The sequence below is a fragment of the Aedes albopictus genome, chromosome 3 (genome assembly GCF_035046485.1).
Source record: "Aedes albopictus strain Foshan chromosome 3, AalbF5, whole genome shotgun sequence".
NCBI lineage: Eukaryota > Metazoa > Arthropoda > Insecta > Diptera > Culicidae > Aedes > Aedes albopictus.
In genome coordinates, this window is record NC_085138.1 from 382,698,656 (window position 1) to 382,718,197 (window position 19,542).

Consider the following 19,542-nt stretch of genomic DNA (forward strand, 5'->3'; position numbering starts at 1 on the left):
AAGCAGCAAAGGTCGGACTGGTGATGAATGCCTCAAAAACAAAGTACATGCTGGTAGGCGGAGCCGAACGACCGGATCCGTCTGGGTAGTAATGTTACGATAGACGGCGATACTTTCGAGGTGGTGGAGGAATTCGTCTACCTCGAATCCTTGCTGACGGCTAACAACAACGTGAGTAGTGAAATTTGGAGGCGCATCATCAGCGGAAGTCGGGCCTTCTACGGGCTCCAGAAGAAATTGCGGTCGAAAAAGATTCACCCACGCACCAAATGCACCATGTACAAAACGCTAATAAGACCGGTGGTCTGCTACGGATACGAAACATGGACCACGCTCGAGGAGGACCAGTAAGCACTCGGAGTTTTCGAGCGACGCGTGCTAAGGACGATCTTCGGTGCAGGAGAACGGTTTGTGACGGAGAAGGATGAACCACGAGCTCGCTGCACTTTACGGCGAACTTAGCATTCAGGAGATGGCCAAAGCCGGAAGGATACGGTGGGCAGGGCATGTTGTAAGAATGCCGGACAACAACCCTGCAAAGCTGGTGTTTGCTACTGATCCGGTTGGCACAAGAAGGCGTGGAACGCAGAGAGCATGATGGGCGGACCAGGTAGAGCGTGATCTGGCGAGCATTGGGCGCGACCGAGGATAGAGAGCGGCAGTCACAAACCGAGTATTGTGGCGTACTATTGTTGATTATGTATTGTCTTAAATGTGATGTTGAACAAATAAATTTATGTATGTATGTTAGAGAGTCAAGTTAGGAATTTAGTACTTCGAATATAGAAACATAAAACAATCAATGACAGCTATGCATCGGAATGATATGCAGAGACTTTACGCAACCATTAAGATCTGGCTGTACAAGACTGCACAAATTCCTATCAAATGGTATCAAGTGGAAAATGTGCTGACTAAAAGACAAAAGTGGTAGACAACAGAACTGAAACTTCGAGGGCGGATGGATCACATGGTCGCAGGCTACAAATTCTGCCGTAAGATTATCCCAGTACGAAATGATGCTGTGAAATTGGAGTTCCATGTGGTGTGTAGGTCTGTTGAGAAAACTTAAATCCCTATGTAGTTGTAATGTATGTGTGATTTTGAGTGAGATACATTCAGCTAACTCATGAACTGTCTTAATTCTGACTAGCGTGATTGCTTTCAAGCCACTGTAGGCATATTGCAACGATTTGAACTGCTTTTAATGAATGAAAAATAAAAAGGTTAGAAACAGAATACGACAACATAAAAGATATCATAAACAGGAAGTTATTAGCGGACGGCACTAGCGATACATATCCGATTGATTATATGTAATTAGGATGTACTATCTTTTCGGGCTAGTAATTAAATGTAAGCTCATAGTTGGAAGCACAGCGAAAGTTACATGCCATTATTTGTTGATTAGTTTGCTTTTTAGTTCGATTAGTTGGACGGCGGATGAATGCATGATCGAAATGAACGGAAACCGATAGAGCAAATCAATCCTAATCAACAACAGTGACTTTGACTTTTCGAAAAGGAACGTAAAAACGAGGAACGTTGAAACATAAAATGTCTGCTCTAGTAATATTATTATCCCTAGTCGAAATTACTGAAAGTAGGGTTTCCCGAGCAATATAACCTTCTTACAGACTAGGGTTTATATGCATCCACTGGACGAATGAAATGAGAGGAATGCCATTCGTCCAGCGATGCAAGTAAGGGAACAAACGGATCAACTCACCTTACAGGAACAGGTGGCACACTCTCTGGACGAGTACTTGAACGACTGTCCAGAGGCGTAGATGTGCTGGTCGTACAGGCACGAGCTCCCGGAGCCACCGGTGATGCCGTTGGCAGCGGTCGTGTTGTCCAGCCCGCACATGTCATCCGGACACCGTGGACAGCAGTCACCCGGTCCCAGCGGGAAAGGATTATCACAAGTCAGCGGTGGACACTCCAGCTTCCAGCAGTCGAATTCACCGTACTGTACGAGACGGAAACCATGTTGACCATCATCAAGGAATATCCAGAGTAACCCTCCGAAAAAATAACTTACCAGACACTCGCACGTCTGACACTGGTAAATCCACTGCTCGCCGCTGCGGAACGTCACGTGCTTCAGCTCCTGGTGCTGGCAGGACTCTTTGGGATCGCACTGCGGACAGCACAGGTCACGCCCGCTACCCCTCCGCCAGGTCGTACAGTTGCACGGTGGTTCCACGCAGCTAATGACCCCCCTGGAGCAGGTGCACACCTTGCAGGGTTGGTTCCGGGGCGAGATCTGCCCACCGTCCGGAATCTCACTGTCCTCGAACACACAACTTAACCTACAGTCGCGGGACGCGCCGACGAAGCTGCTGGACGACAAGGCGGCTAACGTCCCGCTGGATGACCGCTCCTCCGCGGCGACGGCGGCGGCAGCAGCAGTGGCCGACGACGGGCATACACACTCGAAATGTCCCTGCGTGTTCACGCACCGGGCCGTCGCGTGACAGCTGTGCGTGTTCAGATAGCACTCATCTATATCTACACACTCTTTTCCTTTGGTTTCAAATCCAGGCTTGCATTTGCAGAAATACCTGTGGGGAAGAGAGTTTTGATGGCTGATTATTAAAACATTTCCTTATTTATTCTTAACGGTACAAATAAAAATAATGTCATGATATGTTTGCTTGTTTATATTATTCACACTAGGAAAAACTTGAAAATTAGAAGACACAAAGTGTTGATTAATTGGCAAATTGAGAGATGAAATTGTGAATCTGGTAAGATTCGAACCCACGACTCCGTATTCGCTAGACCGGCGCTTCAACCAACTAAGCCACAAAACAGGTAGCGATTCTGCGGAACAGAAAGCCCACACCATGAATACTCCTATTTTCGCAATTCCATCTCTCTTTCGGCTTAGATGCCAACTTCTCAACACGCTCGCGGATGTGCCTTCCAATTATACAAACTAGAACGAATTGTTAGTCGCCGGCTTAAAATAGCACTACGGACCACCTGCTCCGGGGATAAATGCGCCAGTTGAGCGGGGTTCAAATAAACTTGATAGTTAACGGAGTCTGCGAGATATCAGGGTAACCCTCACAGTAATTTGTGCTATGCCGCGATAATGCAGGGCTTAGATGCGGTCGACCTTTTTTCTCGAGGTACTAGTGAGGTATAACGTTTCTCAAAAAGTGGATTAACTAGGTTTCCCTAATAATCGGCTTCGTCTTCTTGAAGAGTTGTATCAGCAAGGATGGATAGCAGGGATTGCCAGAACTCTGGAAGTTGATGCTAGCGGCCAAACTAGACAACCAGAATCTCACGGCAGCGCCAGAGCCTGTGAAGCTTGGCACCGATGTCTGATCTAGACTAGGGCATTTGCATCGCGGAGAGCCCGATCCAGACGCAAAATGCGATTGCGTACAATAAGCAATCGAAGAAGCGCGTCAAGGGATGAGCCACCCGTTGATACTCGCCAGGCAAAGAGAGTGTTAACCCAGTTGGGAAGTTCAGAAGTCTGGGTAGGACAGGTTTGAAAAGCTGGCCCGTTCCTGGATGAAGGTAGTAGAGGGCTGTAACCTTGTGGGGGTCACCACAGGTCAGGACGGGTCAGAGGATGAACGCACCTTGGACCCTAGTGGAGAGGATGAAAAAAAAAAGAAGAAGACAAAGAGGAAGACGATGTAGGAACAGGTGCGTAGGGACGCTAAGCCAAGGAAAGGCAGGAGGCAGGTGACAAGCGAGAGAAGAGTGACACGCTCGTAATCAAGACGGACGAGTCTAAGTATTTGGAAGTCTTGAAGGCGATGAGGAGCGTGGATCTCGGAGCCGACGTATGCAGTATTCTACGTACTCGTACCGGAAAAATGATACTCGAGCTCAAGCGTAACAAAACCTGCAAGGCGCCGCCTACAAGTGTCTGGCGGGACAGGTCCTTGGTATGTTGGGGTTATCGAGGTGAGGGTTCTTATCGTTGAAGTGACTCTGAAGGTCAGAAACTAGGACAAGATCACGGACGCGAAAGCCTCGTTACGGCACTGTGCAAACAGTGCGAAGTACAGGTGGCCACCGCAGTCGTTCGGTTACGGAAAGGCCCTGCAGGAATACAGGTGGCCTTGGTTCAGCTACCTGCGGCAGCGAGCTAGAGGTGGGCTTGATCGGTTTATTAGCTGGTCAATGGGCATACACGAGCTACCGGAGTTTGCTTCAGATGTCTTGAACCAGGACACAAGCCTTGGTACAGTAATGGCGCTGACAGGAGCAAGCTTTGTAGGCGATGTGAAGATGAGGGTCGTAAGGCGCAAGGTTGCTCAGTGCACATACCCTTTAGTGCTTAATTTGTTTTGGAAAATCTGCGAAAAGCACTCAACGGTAGACCCAAGGTGCCCGGCTTTTAAAGGAACCACAGATGCCATGTCACAATGCAAGCAACGCAGTCAAACGTGAAACACTGTAATATAACCTAGCAACTGCTGTGTCAAACAGTCGCTAAGTAGTAGGGACGGATATCGCTATCACTGCGAACCCATATGGAGTATCCGCCGGTAATAGCAACTGGGTCGTGGATAAATTCAAAATGGTGGTGATATGAACAATGTGGTAATATCTTGTCCATGAATTGGTGTCTACATCCTACGAAAGATTCGTGGTCGCCAAGATAAACGGGGTCTTCTCTAGCTGCCGAGCATCGATCGAGCAGTTCATGCAGATGCCAGACTGTATGACGGCCCTGTAGACAAAACGGTGTCAGGCCATTCGGACGAAGGCCATTCGGCCGAAGGTCATTAGTCCAAATGGTCATTAGGCCGAATGGTCATTAGGCCGAATGGTCATCAGGCCGAATGGTCATCAGGCCGAATGGTCATCAGGCCGAATGGTCATCAGGCCGAATGGTCATCAGGCCGAATGGTCATCAGGCCGAATGGTCATTGGGTCTTCTTCTTGCCGATACGTCCCCACTGAGACAAAGCCTGCTTCTCAGCTCAGTGTTCTATGAACACTTCCACAGTTATTAACTGAGAGCTTCCTCTGCAAATGACCATTTTGCATGTGTGTATAGTGTGACAGGCACGAAGATACTTTATTGATGCTGAATCTACTGATATTTTACCCACGAATTTTTCCTTCTTTTAAATATAGGCTGTTCTTTCTAGTATCATTGCTAAAATAGTTTTTGGCGCTGAAACTGCTGAAATTCAATTCATAAATTTTTCCTTCTTTAAAACATAGGCTATTCTTTCTAGTTTCATTGTTAAACTAGTTTTTGGTAAAAAAATGTTGGAAAAGGTAAAACCAACGGCTAACTTTCAATTTGTCCTGATGACCATTCGGCCTAATGACCATTCGGCCCAATGACTATTCGGCCTAATGACCTTCGGTTTAATGGTCTTCGGTTTAATGACCCAGCATCAAAACGACGGCCAGTGGTAATAGCGGGTGACTTCAATGCCTGGATATTCGAGTGATCAGCATGAAAGAGCAAACAGGGATTGCAAAATCAGGCGTGGCTTTAATCAGACGTGGATAACTGACACTGAGGAAGGAATCAAAAGGTACGAAACTGATTACACTCATTCGGAGAGGGTATTCTGCTTAGAGGGTTCGAAAAGTCGGCACAAGTGGCTTTAAAGTTAGACGTTGCAGAGGACGTTGTAAGGACGACGGAGTCTTCCCAAAGGTTTGTAGGGGTCAGAACCTGGAGATCCGTCGGCATATACCAATATGCTTGCTCGACATGTCTAGGAAGGTGCTCGAGAGGATCTTCCTCAGCAGGTTGTTGAAGCATACTACTGAGGGTGTAGATGTCTTGAGCTATCGCCAAGATGGCTTACTAATGTATGAGGAGCAGAATTCGCTACTGTGCAGTAGTGACCCTTGACAAGGGATGCGATCAATAGCGTCAGCTAAGCAGCTATTCCCAGAGCGCTCCTAGTCTGGAGATTCCAAGCACCTATATGTACAAGCTTCTCGAAAATTGTTTATGCAATTCAGTATCATAATTAACATTTTATATAACTCATTTTGGTATCATAATGGCCAATTTTTCCGAACTGGCTCATTATGCAACTGAATTGAGTTGCATAATGAAAAATAGTTGTATAATGTTTATAATGCAACATTATGCAACTCAAATGGGTTGCATTATGAAAAAATCATTGCATAAAATTTTGTATGGAACTCGTTGCAAAATTAGATTTTTTCAGTACTCTTCGTATTTATCCAACTCGGCAAGCCTCGTTGGATAAAAGTACGACTCGTGCTGAAAAAATCAACTTTTTGCAACTCGTCACATAAATAACTATTTCAGTATCGAGTACTGGTGTACGACATTGGCACACATGTCCCAAATAAAGAATAACATGTCTCTAGAGCCGGCCTTTTTATACTGGTATACAACACAGAGGTGGATCGGAAGTGCTTTCGCATAACCTCAGGAGTTCTGTAAGGTTCCATTCTCGTCTGGTGTTGTGGAGACCTCTGAAAATTTTCTATGGGTCGTCACACTTTGCTGAGCCCTCTGAGCGTGTCGAAATTTATGGATGTTACCCCCGTTTGCCGCCTATTGTATTAAACGTCTTGGGTATCATTTAGTGGGTATTAGTGTACTATAACGAAAAAATCTATTAGAATATTTGCCATTTAACAAGAATTACTCACCATCCTGGCATGTTAACACAGTTCGTTGTCTCCTTACACCGGTGCACCCCGGTCGCACACTCATCCAGATCCTTCTCGCAGGATTCACCGACATAGCCGGCACGGCACGTACACACACCGGGCGTCCGGCATTCGCCCCCATTCAGACAAGTTTGATTGCACACCGCTGCGGAAAGGAAAAACAATAGAAACTTTAGTCAAAGAGTGACCTTTGGATAAGTAGATTCGCAAAGTTCAACTCACGTTTACAGTCGTACCCGTCGCCCTCGTAGCCCGCCTTGCAGCGGCAGTGATACGAGCCGGCCGTGTTGATGCAGTCCGCGTGCTGGTGGCAGCTGTGCTCCCCGGACTTGCACTCGTCCACCTCGACGCAGTTGAACTTGTCCAGCTGCCGGTAGCCGGGCAGACACTCGCACACGTACGAACCGAACGTGTTGACGCAGCGCGTGTTCAGATGGCAGTGATTGCCATTAAGACCACCTTGCTGAGCGCACTCGTCGATGTCTACCGGAAGGATCGGGAGGTGCGGTGAAAAGGAGAAATTGGTGAGTGAGTTTCGGGGACCAGATTTGGCGCCGACCTGGGGCCGACTGACTCCACGACCGATCGAAGATGTTCCGCACGTGCTAACAAACTTGCAAAATCTCTTCCAGCTGTTTGGCAGACGTTTCTCGTGTAGGGGGCGATCAGTCAGTCAGTCAGTCGGCCGGCCGGTCGCGCCAAATCGTAATCGCGGATGATGTTTCGAGTTAGTATCACATCGTGTTGACAAGTGTAAAATCTCACACATTAAAATGAAATATAATTTCTAGGGAAAACCGAGATGAGCGGGGGTTAGCTTGGTCGTTGAAACAAATCAAACGACCATTTTTCATATGGGGGTTATATGGATATGAGAGCGCTAGAGTGGAGAGTAAAAAATGTTATAAAACGCATTCATATATCTTCACCTTCTGTCGACTGAACCACCTCGTTTTTCTTTTTCTGTGAGTGTTTATTTTTGTGGTGTTGACGTCTACCGTGCGTACGCCGTCGTCGTACTTTGCGCCTATGTGGAGTATCTAAATTATTGAATTATTTATTGCAGTTTTCTTAATTTATTAAGATGTGGTTTTAATCTGTGACTTGTGTTTTATTTTTTAAGTCTTTCCCATTTCGAAGAATTCAGGAGGAGAGTGTTGACGGAGCATTACCCTTTGAACAGATACATGTGTAATTACTAATAAATTGTCAGACATGATTTCTGACAACTTGACAATGATTTTTCTCAAGGGCCTAACTGACTTGATCGATTTCTCTTCGTCGACTCTCTCTTTCGCTAATAACTTGATCAAAACAAACAAAATCATTATTCTTTCTGTTTCTAGAGCAAGATGTAGTCGTCGTCTTTGCATTTCAACCAAAAAATCTTTGGAAAACTTAATACACTTTCCGTAATAACACAAAGAGAGGATCGATGAAGAGAAATTGAAAATGTCAGTTAGGCCCTAATGAAGAATTAGTGTCGAGCTATTCATTGAACGATTGTTCTATTTGAATAACTATCATAATTGGGGAAAAATGTAACATGAAGTTAAACTTTTGAAATTTTGTCGAATGAACTTTGATTACTCATCAGTTGAAATTTTAGCTTGTACGGCATTCTTTTTGTCAGACACATGTTTGAAAAACTTCAGAACCCGTCTCAGGATAATCGTGTCCGACCTGTACATCACGTTACGCAAAAATGCCTTTTCCAAATGAAGCTGATACGCGCAATGGACTAAAACTAAGTATTCGGATCGCAGACGAAGTATCTACCTCGTTTGTGACCTTGGATGAATTGAAGCAGGGTGATACTCTTTCGAATTTGCTGTTCAACATTGCACTCGATGGAGCGATTAGGAGGTCTGGTGTGCAGAGGAATGGCACTATCATCACACGGTTGCACATGCTCTTTGGCTTTGCTGACGATATTGATCTCAGCGGCACCGAACCTAGGGCAGTGGAGGAAGGTTATGCTGCTTTGAAGAGAGAAGCAGCGGGGATAGGCTTGACGAAGTACATGATAACGGGTAGAGACAGAGGCAGGCCTAGTGGTGTTAATGATGAGGTAGAGATTGATGGGAATGTGTTTGAAGATGTGACAATGACGTTTCCCGTGAAGTCAAAAGCCGTATTGCAGCTGCAAATAAAGCCTTTTACGGATTGCATAATCAGCTTAGGTCCCGTAACTTGCAAAAGCAAGCGAAATTCGCTCTAAAACTCGGTCACGTGGCGTGGAGGTTAAAGGAGATAGACCAAAAAGCTTTCGAAGTTTTTGAGAGCAAAGTGCCGCAAGAATCACGAGTTGTTCCAAGCGTACAAAGATGCGAATATAGTGAAACATATAACATACGGCAGACTACTACAGGGCTGGACATGTCGGCAGAAAGAATAGCGAAAACAATATTCAGCAGGGAACCAAGTAGATGTCGGCAAGATCGTGGGCGGCTGCGAACACGCTGGCTACACGCGGTTGTAGAAGACCTGCGATCCCTACACACTCGAGGAAACTGAAAGAACATCGTCCAAGACCGACGCAGATGGTGGTCTACTACAAGTTCGGCGTTGGAGTAAAGATATTTTGTTGCCAACAAGGTATCGAGGTAGGATAGGTACCTTCTTATGCTTATCATACAAAAAATCAGCTTATTAGTACAAATCTAGTACTCCACCGAACGTGCCCCATTATCAGAACAAGTCGTGATAAGGTACATTATTGATGCTGCCTCTGCCAACTGAGATTTTTTGAACTTCCGGGAATAACTACACTGGATCCGCTTTTTATGGTATTAGCTGGGAGTGTATAAGTTAAAAATGTAAATATAAAGTCAGAGCTTCAATGAGGGAATCTAGCTAGTTAATTGTTCCTGGGTAATTGAGATGGGGTCATGGGGATACCTAGGAACAGAACCAAAAAAAAAAACCGGGAGTTTTGGAGTTGTTTCAGAGATTTTCAGGTGCCTTTTAAGGGCGTTCTGTCAAGTTTCGTTGACGTTTTAATGGGATTCATTAAAGTGATTAACAGTATTGAGGGAGATTCAGAGGGCATTTCAAGAGGTTTTAAGGACCACACAGGAGAGGGGGTCTCAGGAGCCTTTAATGGGTGTTACAAGCAGTTTCAGGAACGGCGTTTCTAGTGTTTCAGGAGCGTTTCATAGAATTTCAGGGGCATTTTAAGGAGTTTTCATGTACGTTTCAGGAGGTTCCTGGAGCTTAAAAGGTAATCTAAGGGGTTTCAGGGTAATTTCAAATTGATTATGATGATTTCAACAGTGTGCAGGGGATTGATTGCAGAGGTTGCAGGGGCGTTTCGAGACATTTCAGGTCGTATTAGGAGGGAGAGGTTTCTGAAGCAGGCGTTTTAGGAGCATCCCAAACCCTTCAAAACCCCCAAAAAGGCCTCCGTGATACCTCTGGCATTCGCCGAAAATTCTATCACCGGACCAGAGGCGGAAAATCTGCAAGGACCATTGCAAGATACTCTGGATAATTTGTCTGCTTGGGCTGTAAAGCTGGGTATCGAATTCTCTTCGGAGAAAACTGAGTTAGTTGTATTTTTTAGGAAGCGTGATCCAGCCGATCTGGAGCTTCAATTTTTGGGTAAGGAACTCACTCAAGCTCTTTCGCATATGTATCTAGGGCTCTGGTTCGACTCTAAAGGCACCTGAGGAAAGCACATCAATTATCTGTATCAGAAGTACCAACAACGAATCAACTTCATGCGCACACTCACCGGAATATGGTGGGGAGCCCACCCGGAAGATCTGATAAAGCTTTATCGTACAACGATCAGTTCAATTGAGGCTATTTGCTCAATGAGGCCGGTAAAGCACTCCACGTATTTCCTAAGCGAAATACGATCATTTTTGAGTGCTCTATCGAATCAAGCATATAACATCACCTTGGTTTGGATCCCTTCGCATTGCTTGATCCCGGGCAATGAGAAAGCGGACTCACTCGCCATGGTGAGCGCTATGGAAGGTGATATTTATGACCGTCATATCGTCTTCAATGATTTTTTTTTCGATGGCTCGTCAGCATGCCTTGGTCAGTTGGCAACAAAAATGGGATGCAGGAGAGTTGGACAGGTGGTTACTTTCAATCCTCCCACAGGTATCGAAGATGGCATTGTTCAAGGTGTTGGATATGGGTCGAGATTTTATCAAGATAATGTGCCGACTTATGTCCAATCACTACTCTCTGGGCTCGCATTTCTATCGAACAGGGCTCACAGATAGCAATCGTTGTACCTGTGGTGCAGGCTATCAAGATATCAATCATGTTGTGTGGGAATGCCCTGAATACGGTATTGCCAGATCCGATTTATATGCATCCCTCAGGGTCCGAGGGAAACCAGAAAAGGAAGACATTAGAGATGTGTTGGGTTGATCTTGAGTATATGAAGCTTGTGTACCACTTCTTGAAGTAAGCTGAAGTCTTCGTTTGATATCCCCGTCTTGTTGTTCCACTTGTCCTATCGATCGGTAGCTTTTTCGGAATTCACACTCCGTTCATAGGGGTGTGCCTATATCGCAGCGTGTTCTACCTATTAGCTTTTTGGATAGAACACTTTTCTTTTAAAGCCAAACTTTTTATATCATATTCTGATTTATCGACCGTACTCTATTAATAACTTAATCATTTTATAGCTACATCAGTCTTTATCTACTCAGAGTATAAGGGAGTAGAGATCAAAGTGGATAATGAAATGATAGATATAGTATTCGCTAGGTTGCGAACATGTATGATTTTTTTTTATAGAAGGTGAAATTAGGCAAGTAGGCCATGTATTGAACGAATACATCGAATGCGTGAAACTTCCACTTGTTCCACTTGTCCACCTCGTGTCTTTGTTTGATATCCCAGTCTAGTTGCTCCACTTGTCCACCTCGTGTCCCATCGAAAATCGTCTTATGTATCGTTTCAGGTTGTTTGTCCACTCTACGTTTGATCAACAGCAATACGCCACACCATGCTGTTACGTGTCAACGAAAAGCCCCATCACCCTATCCTTTCCTCAAATATTTTTGTTCCCCCTAACCTCGACCAAACCGCGAGTTTTTCGGTTCCCTTAAACACTAACATAGTTTATAAGTCAAAACAAAAAGTTTTAATTGAATTCGGATCCGTTATGCCTGTTGGCGCATGAGCCTAAAATAAATGATTAAGTAAAAAAAAATCGCCGAAATTCTCTGAAGTTTCGTGTAGAATGCCATCGAAACCCCCTTAAAGTTCGAACGCACATGAGATTTTCCGAAAGCTCCGAAAACGCCTCCGTAACGCCTCTGAACCTCACCAAAAATGCTCTAAAACCTATTGAAATACCTACAAAAGTCCTCCTAAAACTCCCACGGCTTTCATGTAACGCACCTGAGACCCTCCGAAATCCAAAAAAACCCCTGCGTTACGCCTCTGATGTCCGCCTGAAATTCTCTGAAATTTCGTGAAATGTCTCCGAAATCCTCCTAAAACCAACCTCGAATTTCATGTAACGCACCTGAGACCCTCCACAACCACCGAAACGCACCTGTAACGACACCAAAAACAACACACCGTCGAAAATCCTCTGAAACTCTCATCAATGCCTTCGGAAACCCTCTAAAAAACGCCCATGAAACCCCTGAAATACTCTGAGACCCTCTGAATCGCCCTAAAGATCCCATGAAACCCCGTAAAGCCCTCGGAGAGGGCTCAGAATCCTCCTTAAACGACTTTGATATCTCCTGTTGCCGTCTGAAACCCCTGGGACCCCTTTGAAACGCCCCTGAGATCTCCTGGTACCCCACTGAAACTCCTTGGATGGGGTTCCCCTGAAACCTCCCTTTGTTTTCCTCATAAACGCCACCACGGGACGGGAATAAGTGCATATGACGAAGTAAATTTTTACCCAAGAAAATCGACCGTGATGGAAAAATGTATTGTAGCTATTGCAGATTGTATCGTTGATTTATTAAAAACCAAAGTTTATTTTCCTCATATTCACCGATAATATTTTGATCCGATCACCGCTCATTTCTAAACTCTTTGATCCCGTCGAAGTGAAAATGACACGACCAAGGTGTTTCGTTTATTTCTCTCCCATTTGCACTTCACTTTGCATCGCTTGCACAGTGCAGTACGTATACACATGCACCATTTAGAATCAGTGTCAATTTATGTGCGCCGGATTTCCCGATGATTTTGGCAAATTAATTAGCTGGCATTTGCCCGTCTCGCCCAATCAAGCCGCCTCATTTATTAAGTCACCCGCAGTCAACACACTTGTGCGCCGAATACGGTGGTTCCTCCATGTAGTAGGACAAATTTAATATCATGCTTGTCTACCTCGGATCCTTACTGATGGTTGACAACAAAGCTAGCCGTGAAATACGTAGGCGCATCATCAGTTAAACTCGTACCTGCTACGGGCTCCAGAACAAGCTGCAGACTAAAAAGATTCACCCACGCGCCAAGTGCTCCATGTACAAAACGCCAATAAGACTGGTGGTCCTCTACGGACACGAGACATGGACCATACTCGAGAAGGACTTGCAAGCACTCGGAATTTTCGAGCGACGCGTGGTAAGAACCACCTTCGGTGGTGTGCAGGAGAATGGTGTGTGGCGGAGACGGATGAACCACGAGTTCGCTGGTCTTTACGGCGAACCCAGCATCCAGAAGGTGGCCAAAACCGGAAGGATATGGTGGGCAGGGCATGTTGCAAGAATGCCGGACAAAAACTCTGCAAAATTGGTGTTCGCAACTGATCCGGTTGGCACAAGAAGGCGTGGAGCACTAGAGTACGATAAGCGAACCAGGTAGAGCGTGACTTGGGCAGCATTGGGCGTGACCGAGGATGGAGAGCTGCAGCCACAAATCGAATACTGTGGCGTACTTTTGTTGATGATGTCTTATTATCTTATATGTAATATTGAACAAATAAATGCATGTATGTATATATGAACCGCAGAAGTCTCCATTTACGCGATTGTATAGAGTTTCAGCGTTTGAGCCAAGTAATTGGTTTCCTTTGTTGAACTAATGACCATGCGTCTTCATTTCTGACTTTAAGCTTAGTGATTACCCATTTAGTCAAAATCCCGAACGCAACAACGCGACAAACGGGACCAATCGGTGCCCTCCATGCGAGGGTTTACTGTACTGTCGTTTGCGAAAACCGTGACCGTCACGTTGAATCTACCGGCCCGGCCTGGCCCGGCGCTAGTGCTTCCAATGATGTGGTTTTATTTATTCGGCCGAATTATGAAGAGATTATTTGCGAAACGTGTCTGTCGTGGGAAACACATCACGCCACGCCACCGCCACACCTCCGTGCCGTTACGGTTTTCATACGACACCGACCGGGATGGATCGTCTGTCGCCAATGTTGTTGGCAGGGGCGTCCCGCTTTGTGGCGGGATTTTGGTTGATGATGGCGGCATTAGCCCGAAACGAGATGAAGACTGGGAATAATTAAGGCAAAAGGAACCGGCTCACCACACACGAAGCAGTGTGTGCAGTTGTGAGATAAACTATTTTTGGGGTGACAAAGTTTGGCTGCGTCTTGTGATTCGGTCTCTTAATAACAAGGTGTTTTCTGGTAAATTAATTCTGATTTGCTGGGGACGTAGGTGGAATCGCATGGGAACCGTTAATTTGCGGAAAACATCGGCGGAGAATGTTTACCAGCGGTAAGCCATTTCCGGATTCGTGATTTGTGAATGTGATTTGACGATGAGTATGAGATTTCATACTGTGTCGACCCTGTACACCGTCATGGACGCACAGGACTGAAATCAACGACTAATGCTTGCAACACATCGAAGATGCACTACAAACATTAAAGTGGCTAGGCTTACTGTTCAGCGTTATTTGATAACTTGACTCCACAATAAAATAATAGATTGGGGACATTTCGTACAAACAACTCAGTAGCAAAGCAAAATACGCGAAAAAAGATTGAAGTGACGTTGTTTAGAAAGTTGATGTCACTATTAAGCCGTAAGCTTTCAAAGATGGGACACAGATATTCCCTCAGTGCCATTGTCGCTTCGAAATAATATTTTGTCGATTATCGATTTTTTTAGTTTGTATCAGTTACCTTAAATGCGTGAATATAAGAGCTTTTCACTTTTAGAATGTTAATTCCACATATTTTGGTTTGTTTGTACCGTCATGGTGGACAAAATCTCACAGTAAAACTACCTATCGTTATGAATATTATGAACGAGCCCAAAGGACCATCTACGCCACCCTCTCATTAAAAGGCTTCTAATTAGGACCACTTTTCGCCCTCAATTATGGTGGCATTATGAAGTAAGCCTGGACCCGCCCTCTCCCTCTTTGCCACCGCAAGTTACACGTTGAAATCCTCTCTCTCGAAAATCTCTTGCCACTGTGCCGGTCGGTATACTTTGTGTTTGTGTTGTGGTAGAGGTATTATGGTATGTTACTACATTATGGTTTGATAGTACACACTTCCAGCACCGTTTACAACAATGAGCAAGGGTGGTTATTAAAGAACCATTTCAACCTAGTTTTGCGGCCCTCGCGAAAACAGCTGTACGTTGTGAGCTTGTGTTAGACGATGATGGTGATGGTATGGTGACGGTGACCCGATCAGATCCTGAGCGACCAGGTGAGTTTCTGTATGATGTCGGGAAGGTAGGTGAGCGGGTGATACTTTCCCATTTCGTTAATGGTGTTTTGTGTTCTTGGAATTCTCTGTTATTAAATATTATTATCGGTTAAGTGTTAAAGAAGCTTTTACCTGTGTACCCGAGAAGGGGTACGTAGGGGGAGCTACCTAAAGAGATTATCATTATTATGGTGATTATAGTTTTCCTCTTTATGTTTTAGTTGGTTCGTTACAATGGCGTTGATTAGGTTGCTCTACCTGATTGTGTGGTGGTGTTTATGTTTTTGATTGTTGTTGTGTTGGTTTGTTTGAATGTGTGTAGGCCCTGGTTAAATGTTGTTGACCTCGCAGTAGGAGACGCTAAAAAGTTAGGAGTGTTTCCTGTGTATCACCTGGGTTATCAACGTTAGATGTGTTGTTGTTTTTGTTGTTTTCAACTAAGCCCAGTATGAGAATGTTCAGGGTTGTCACCCGGATTAGATAATGAATGCGTTTTATAGGTTAATCTCCGCCGGTTAGACTCATTAAAATGGATGTTGTGAATACGATGTTCAACTATACTTGTAAAGAAAAGACAAATAAAAATGGTTAAATGGTTGTTCCAAATATGACTTACCAGAGCAATCATACCCATCTCCGTGGAAGCCCGAGCGACAGGTACACGTGTACTTGGTGTTAAGATTAAGACACGTAGCGTTAGTATGACATGCGTGACCCTTTGAGCAATAGTCCACTCCTGGAATTTCGATGAGCGATCAGGCCGAAAAGCATCGTTGGGTCATTGAACACCCCGTGGAGTCCGTTCGCAAAGGGTCATTGTGCGGTCACGGGGTCGCACATTGTTGGTTAGTCCAAGATGATGGAAGATTGTCGATTTTGACGAAGATGTGTTAGCAAGTAGTAGCAACATAGCCCAATCGAGGGGTTATTTAGAGAAGCACAGCGGGCACAGCCAATTTTTGCGGTTTGATGAATTCACGATATGTGGAATCGTTCCGATTAATTTCAAATGGTTGAAACAGATATTCAGCAGGACAGCAGTGGTAGCAGAAGAAGCACGTCACATAATACGATTTTTGATTTGAGTGGTAGGGCACAGTTTTTGAAGAAAGCGAATTTTGGATGGAAAAGAGTAAACATAGAATGAAAATTGGGTTATTATTAGTATACGAAACCTGTGAAAAGATTATGAAGCTCTCTTGGAGGAATTATGTCGAGGGGAGCACCGTTGTTAGCATCCAGCAATAAGTCATACGTTAATCAAAGCGTTTTAGGAACATAGTTTGGAATGATTTGGTTACGGTTCAGAATAAATAGTAACAATTCATAACAACAAATAACCGCTAATATGCAGATTACGCTAGTCGCAAGGAAGAGAAATGAGAGAAGAAACAAGAGATAATGTTAAAACACATTATACCAAGTACAGTGACACCCGCTTGAGAGCTTAATGAACCAACAAAGTAGGATTGAATTCAACGTGTCTCTTCCGCGGCGATTCAAAAAAACTTCCTAATCAAATACGTGTAACAATAACAATTCGAAGCGGGACTGCATAAAGTGGGCTATCGGTCGTCCCGATCTTCAACAAATTTGGTATCGAAGCTGGCCTCTCTCAGCTCGTCTTGCTCGACTTCGTCAACTTCCATCTGAGCAAACGACTCATGACTATTGCTGTTGCCGTTGGTATCCGTCGGGCCATAACGGATAGCGACGCTATCGGATCGGAGGCCGCCCGACTCCAGGATAAACAATCGCTCCTGCCCTCCTGTACCCTGCTCCTCCTCCTCTTCCTCATCCTCCTGATCATTCTCCTCTTCCCCTCGTAGTACTTCCTCCGGCCGGTCCTCGTCGGGGCCGCGGTGGCGGGCCAGCGCCGACGTGGACCAGAATGATCCGTCGGCTTCGACCCTGACGGGATCCGGGTAGTACTGGCGGAGGTACTGGCTGGCGCCCACTATACCTTGACAAAATTTACAGCACTCGTCCGTCACCGACATTTGCTGCTCCGGGGGGCACTTGAGCTCCGGACACTGCAGCATATCACACATCATATTGCCGTTTATGCACGAGCAGTTTCTACAGCCTAGGATCTGCTTCTCGCCGTGTTCATAGTCTTTCTTATTAATATAACAATTTTCTGAAACGAGAAGAGTGGGTAAAGGTGATAAAGAATGGAAAATGTATTAGTGGAATAGATATATTTTCCGTTTTTTTAAGAGCGAAATTTATATAAAAAATCATAAATACTCGGTTATGTCATACGTTCTTTCGAAAAAGTATTCGACAGTAAGTTTTTTCCCATTCACCTGTGTGATGTATAGTACGGTATCAATTTTTGCTATCCAATTACCCAAAGTGTTCAAATGGTTTGTATTTTGGCGTACATCAACATTTTCCTAATGAAAATTTAGGCCAAGTTAAACTTTGATTTATAGTTTTGTGACATTCACATAATTAACACAAACAGCAGAACATATCTCCGCTGCAGAGAAAATAAGTCATTACAGTTACGGTTGCATGATGTTAATCACGAGATAATTACAGGCGATAGACATAATGATCAAATATCAAACAAAAAATATCAAATTTTCACTACAAGTTGATCAACGAGTTGTTTGTCAGTGGTCCAAATTTTGGGAAAGATCGGGCTATTCTACATGAAGCTTAAACATTCTAGTTTTCAAAATGCATAATTATGTGATGGCTAACTTTAAACTGTTATATATCTGGATTCAATTAAACAAATGCAATGAATTTGTATATTATAGACCACAACAATGATACACTATGCCCAGAGAAGTCGAGAAAAGTTCCCGACCGGAACAGGAATCGAACCCGAGGTAGTTTTGACTCAAAAACAACAATGTCTTGAAATGCTTATATCTCATGGAATTGGTAAGATATAAAAGTTCTTCAAGAGGCATTTGAATGTGTGACCTAAATACAGCGTTATTTTTTAGATTAGGATAAATCGACTCCAAAAAGCCCCTTAAAAAATCGAAAAACTACATATAACTCATACAATTTTGAAGATAGAGTCAAATTGTCTTCGAAAAAATGTAGGTTTTTACCATGCCAGGAAATCCAGTACAATTTCCTATGGAAATCTTCCTCAGATTTTAACCGGAGTATTTTCTATGGATTCTGTTTTTTAAACGTATCTCCTGAGTTTCTGAAATGTTAGTTTTTTTTCTCTAAGGTGTCAGATCGAAACTATTTCGAAAGTACCACTAAAAATGACGACAGAACTACACACTCTATTCTTCCCCCAGAAATTTTTTAAGAACCCATGGCACATGACGAATATTTGACTTGTTCATTTACAATGAACTCCTTAGGAATATTGTCGCTGAGTTTCGTAATTTTTAATTACTGCATTCTAACTTCAATTAGGAATTTCTAGAATTACAAAAAATATCTTCTTTGAATTCGAATTAATCTTTTAAAATCGGCTTGAAAATAATATAACTTACCGGGAATTTCCTTACACACCTAGAAAAAAACTATGTAATTTTAGATTTCCTGAACCTGATATGAATATACACAGTTCTAAATTGTTACATCTAGTTCGCTATAACCTCAATTGCTCTCAAGTCTCTATCGCATTGTATGGTTGTCTGCAGTATGGAGCTTATCTAAAACTTTGCACACAAGAAATTATTTTACGTAAAATTCGTAAAATTAAATTAAAATGTTAATGTTCTAACATCTACTTCTAGTGCAGTTTTATGAATTTCTTTCTACACAGCAAAAATTTCTGAAAATTACATCCGACGTAAACAAATTTGACACACACATTTATATTCCATCTCACTGAATTTTACATTAAACAATTTCTTGTATGGAATATCGAACGCAAGCTTCCTACAGAGAGCAAGCTGTAAATTTGAAAACTGATGGTAAAATGTATGCGATATGACGGAGTCCTTTTGTTACAGGTTAAATGATGTAACATTTTTTAACTGTGTATATACGAACGTCTACGAAGACGTAAATTAACATCTTGTGAGACTTAATTCTTATCGCGTTGCCTACAATTTCCGCCGTTCAAGCCTGAGTTTCACAAGCAAGACATAATTTTCAGCGTATTGTTTGTGGATTTGAATTGTTTTAATGTTCACGTAATGAGTAAAGAAATTTTCGTCTCATGTAAATTTCATTTTTTCTTAGTGTGTAGCCATTGCAGGGAATGGGCATTTCTTCAAAAATTCCGCTACATATACAGTCAGAACTCCTCAACAATGTCTCAGTCGAGAATCCTT

At 43.7% G+C, this 19,542-nt stretch overlaps 1 protein-coding gene across 1 annotated transcript in view; it reads right to left on the reverse strand.

Annotated features, from left to right (window-relative positions):
• The window catches only part of LOC109400785 (protein kinase C-binding protein NELL1), a 101,140-nt gene that overhangs the window by 15,556 nt on the left and 66,042 nt on the right, over positions 1-19,542 (reverse strand). The window contains exons 6-11 of the mRNA XM_062855850.1: positions 17,241-17,417; positions 15,894-16,013; positions 6,880-7,140; positions 6,637-6,802; positions 2,045-2,567; positions 1,730-1,972 (exon numbers count right to left, since the gene is read on the reverse strand). Coding sequence (XP_062711834.1) covers positions 1,730-1,972; positions 2,045-2,567; positions 6,637-6,802; positions 6,880-7,140; positions 15,894-16,013; positions 17,241-17,417 — 1,490 coding nt within the window. The remainder of the gene's footprint in view (positions 1-1,729; positions 1,973-2,044; positions 2,568-6,636; positions 6,803-6,879; positions 7,141-15,893; positions 16,014-17,240; positions 17,418-19,542) is intronic.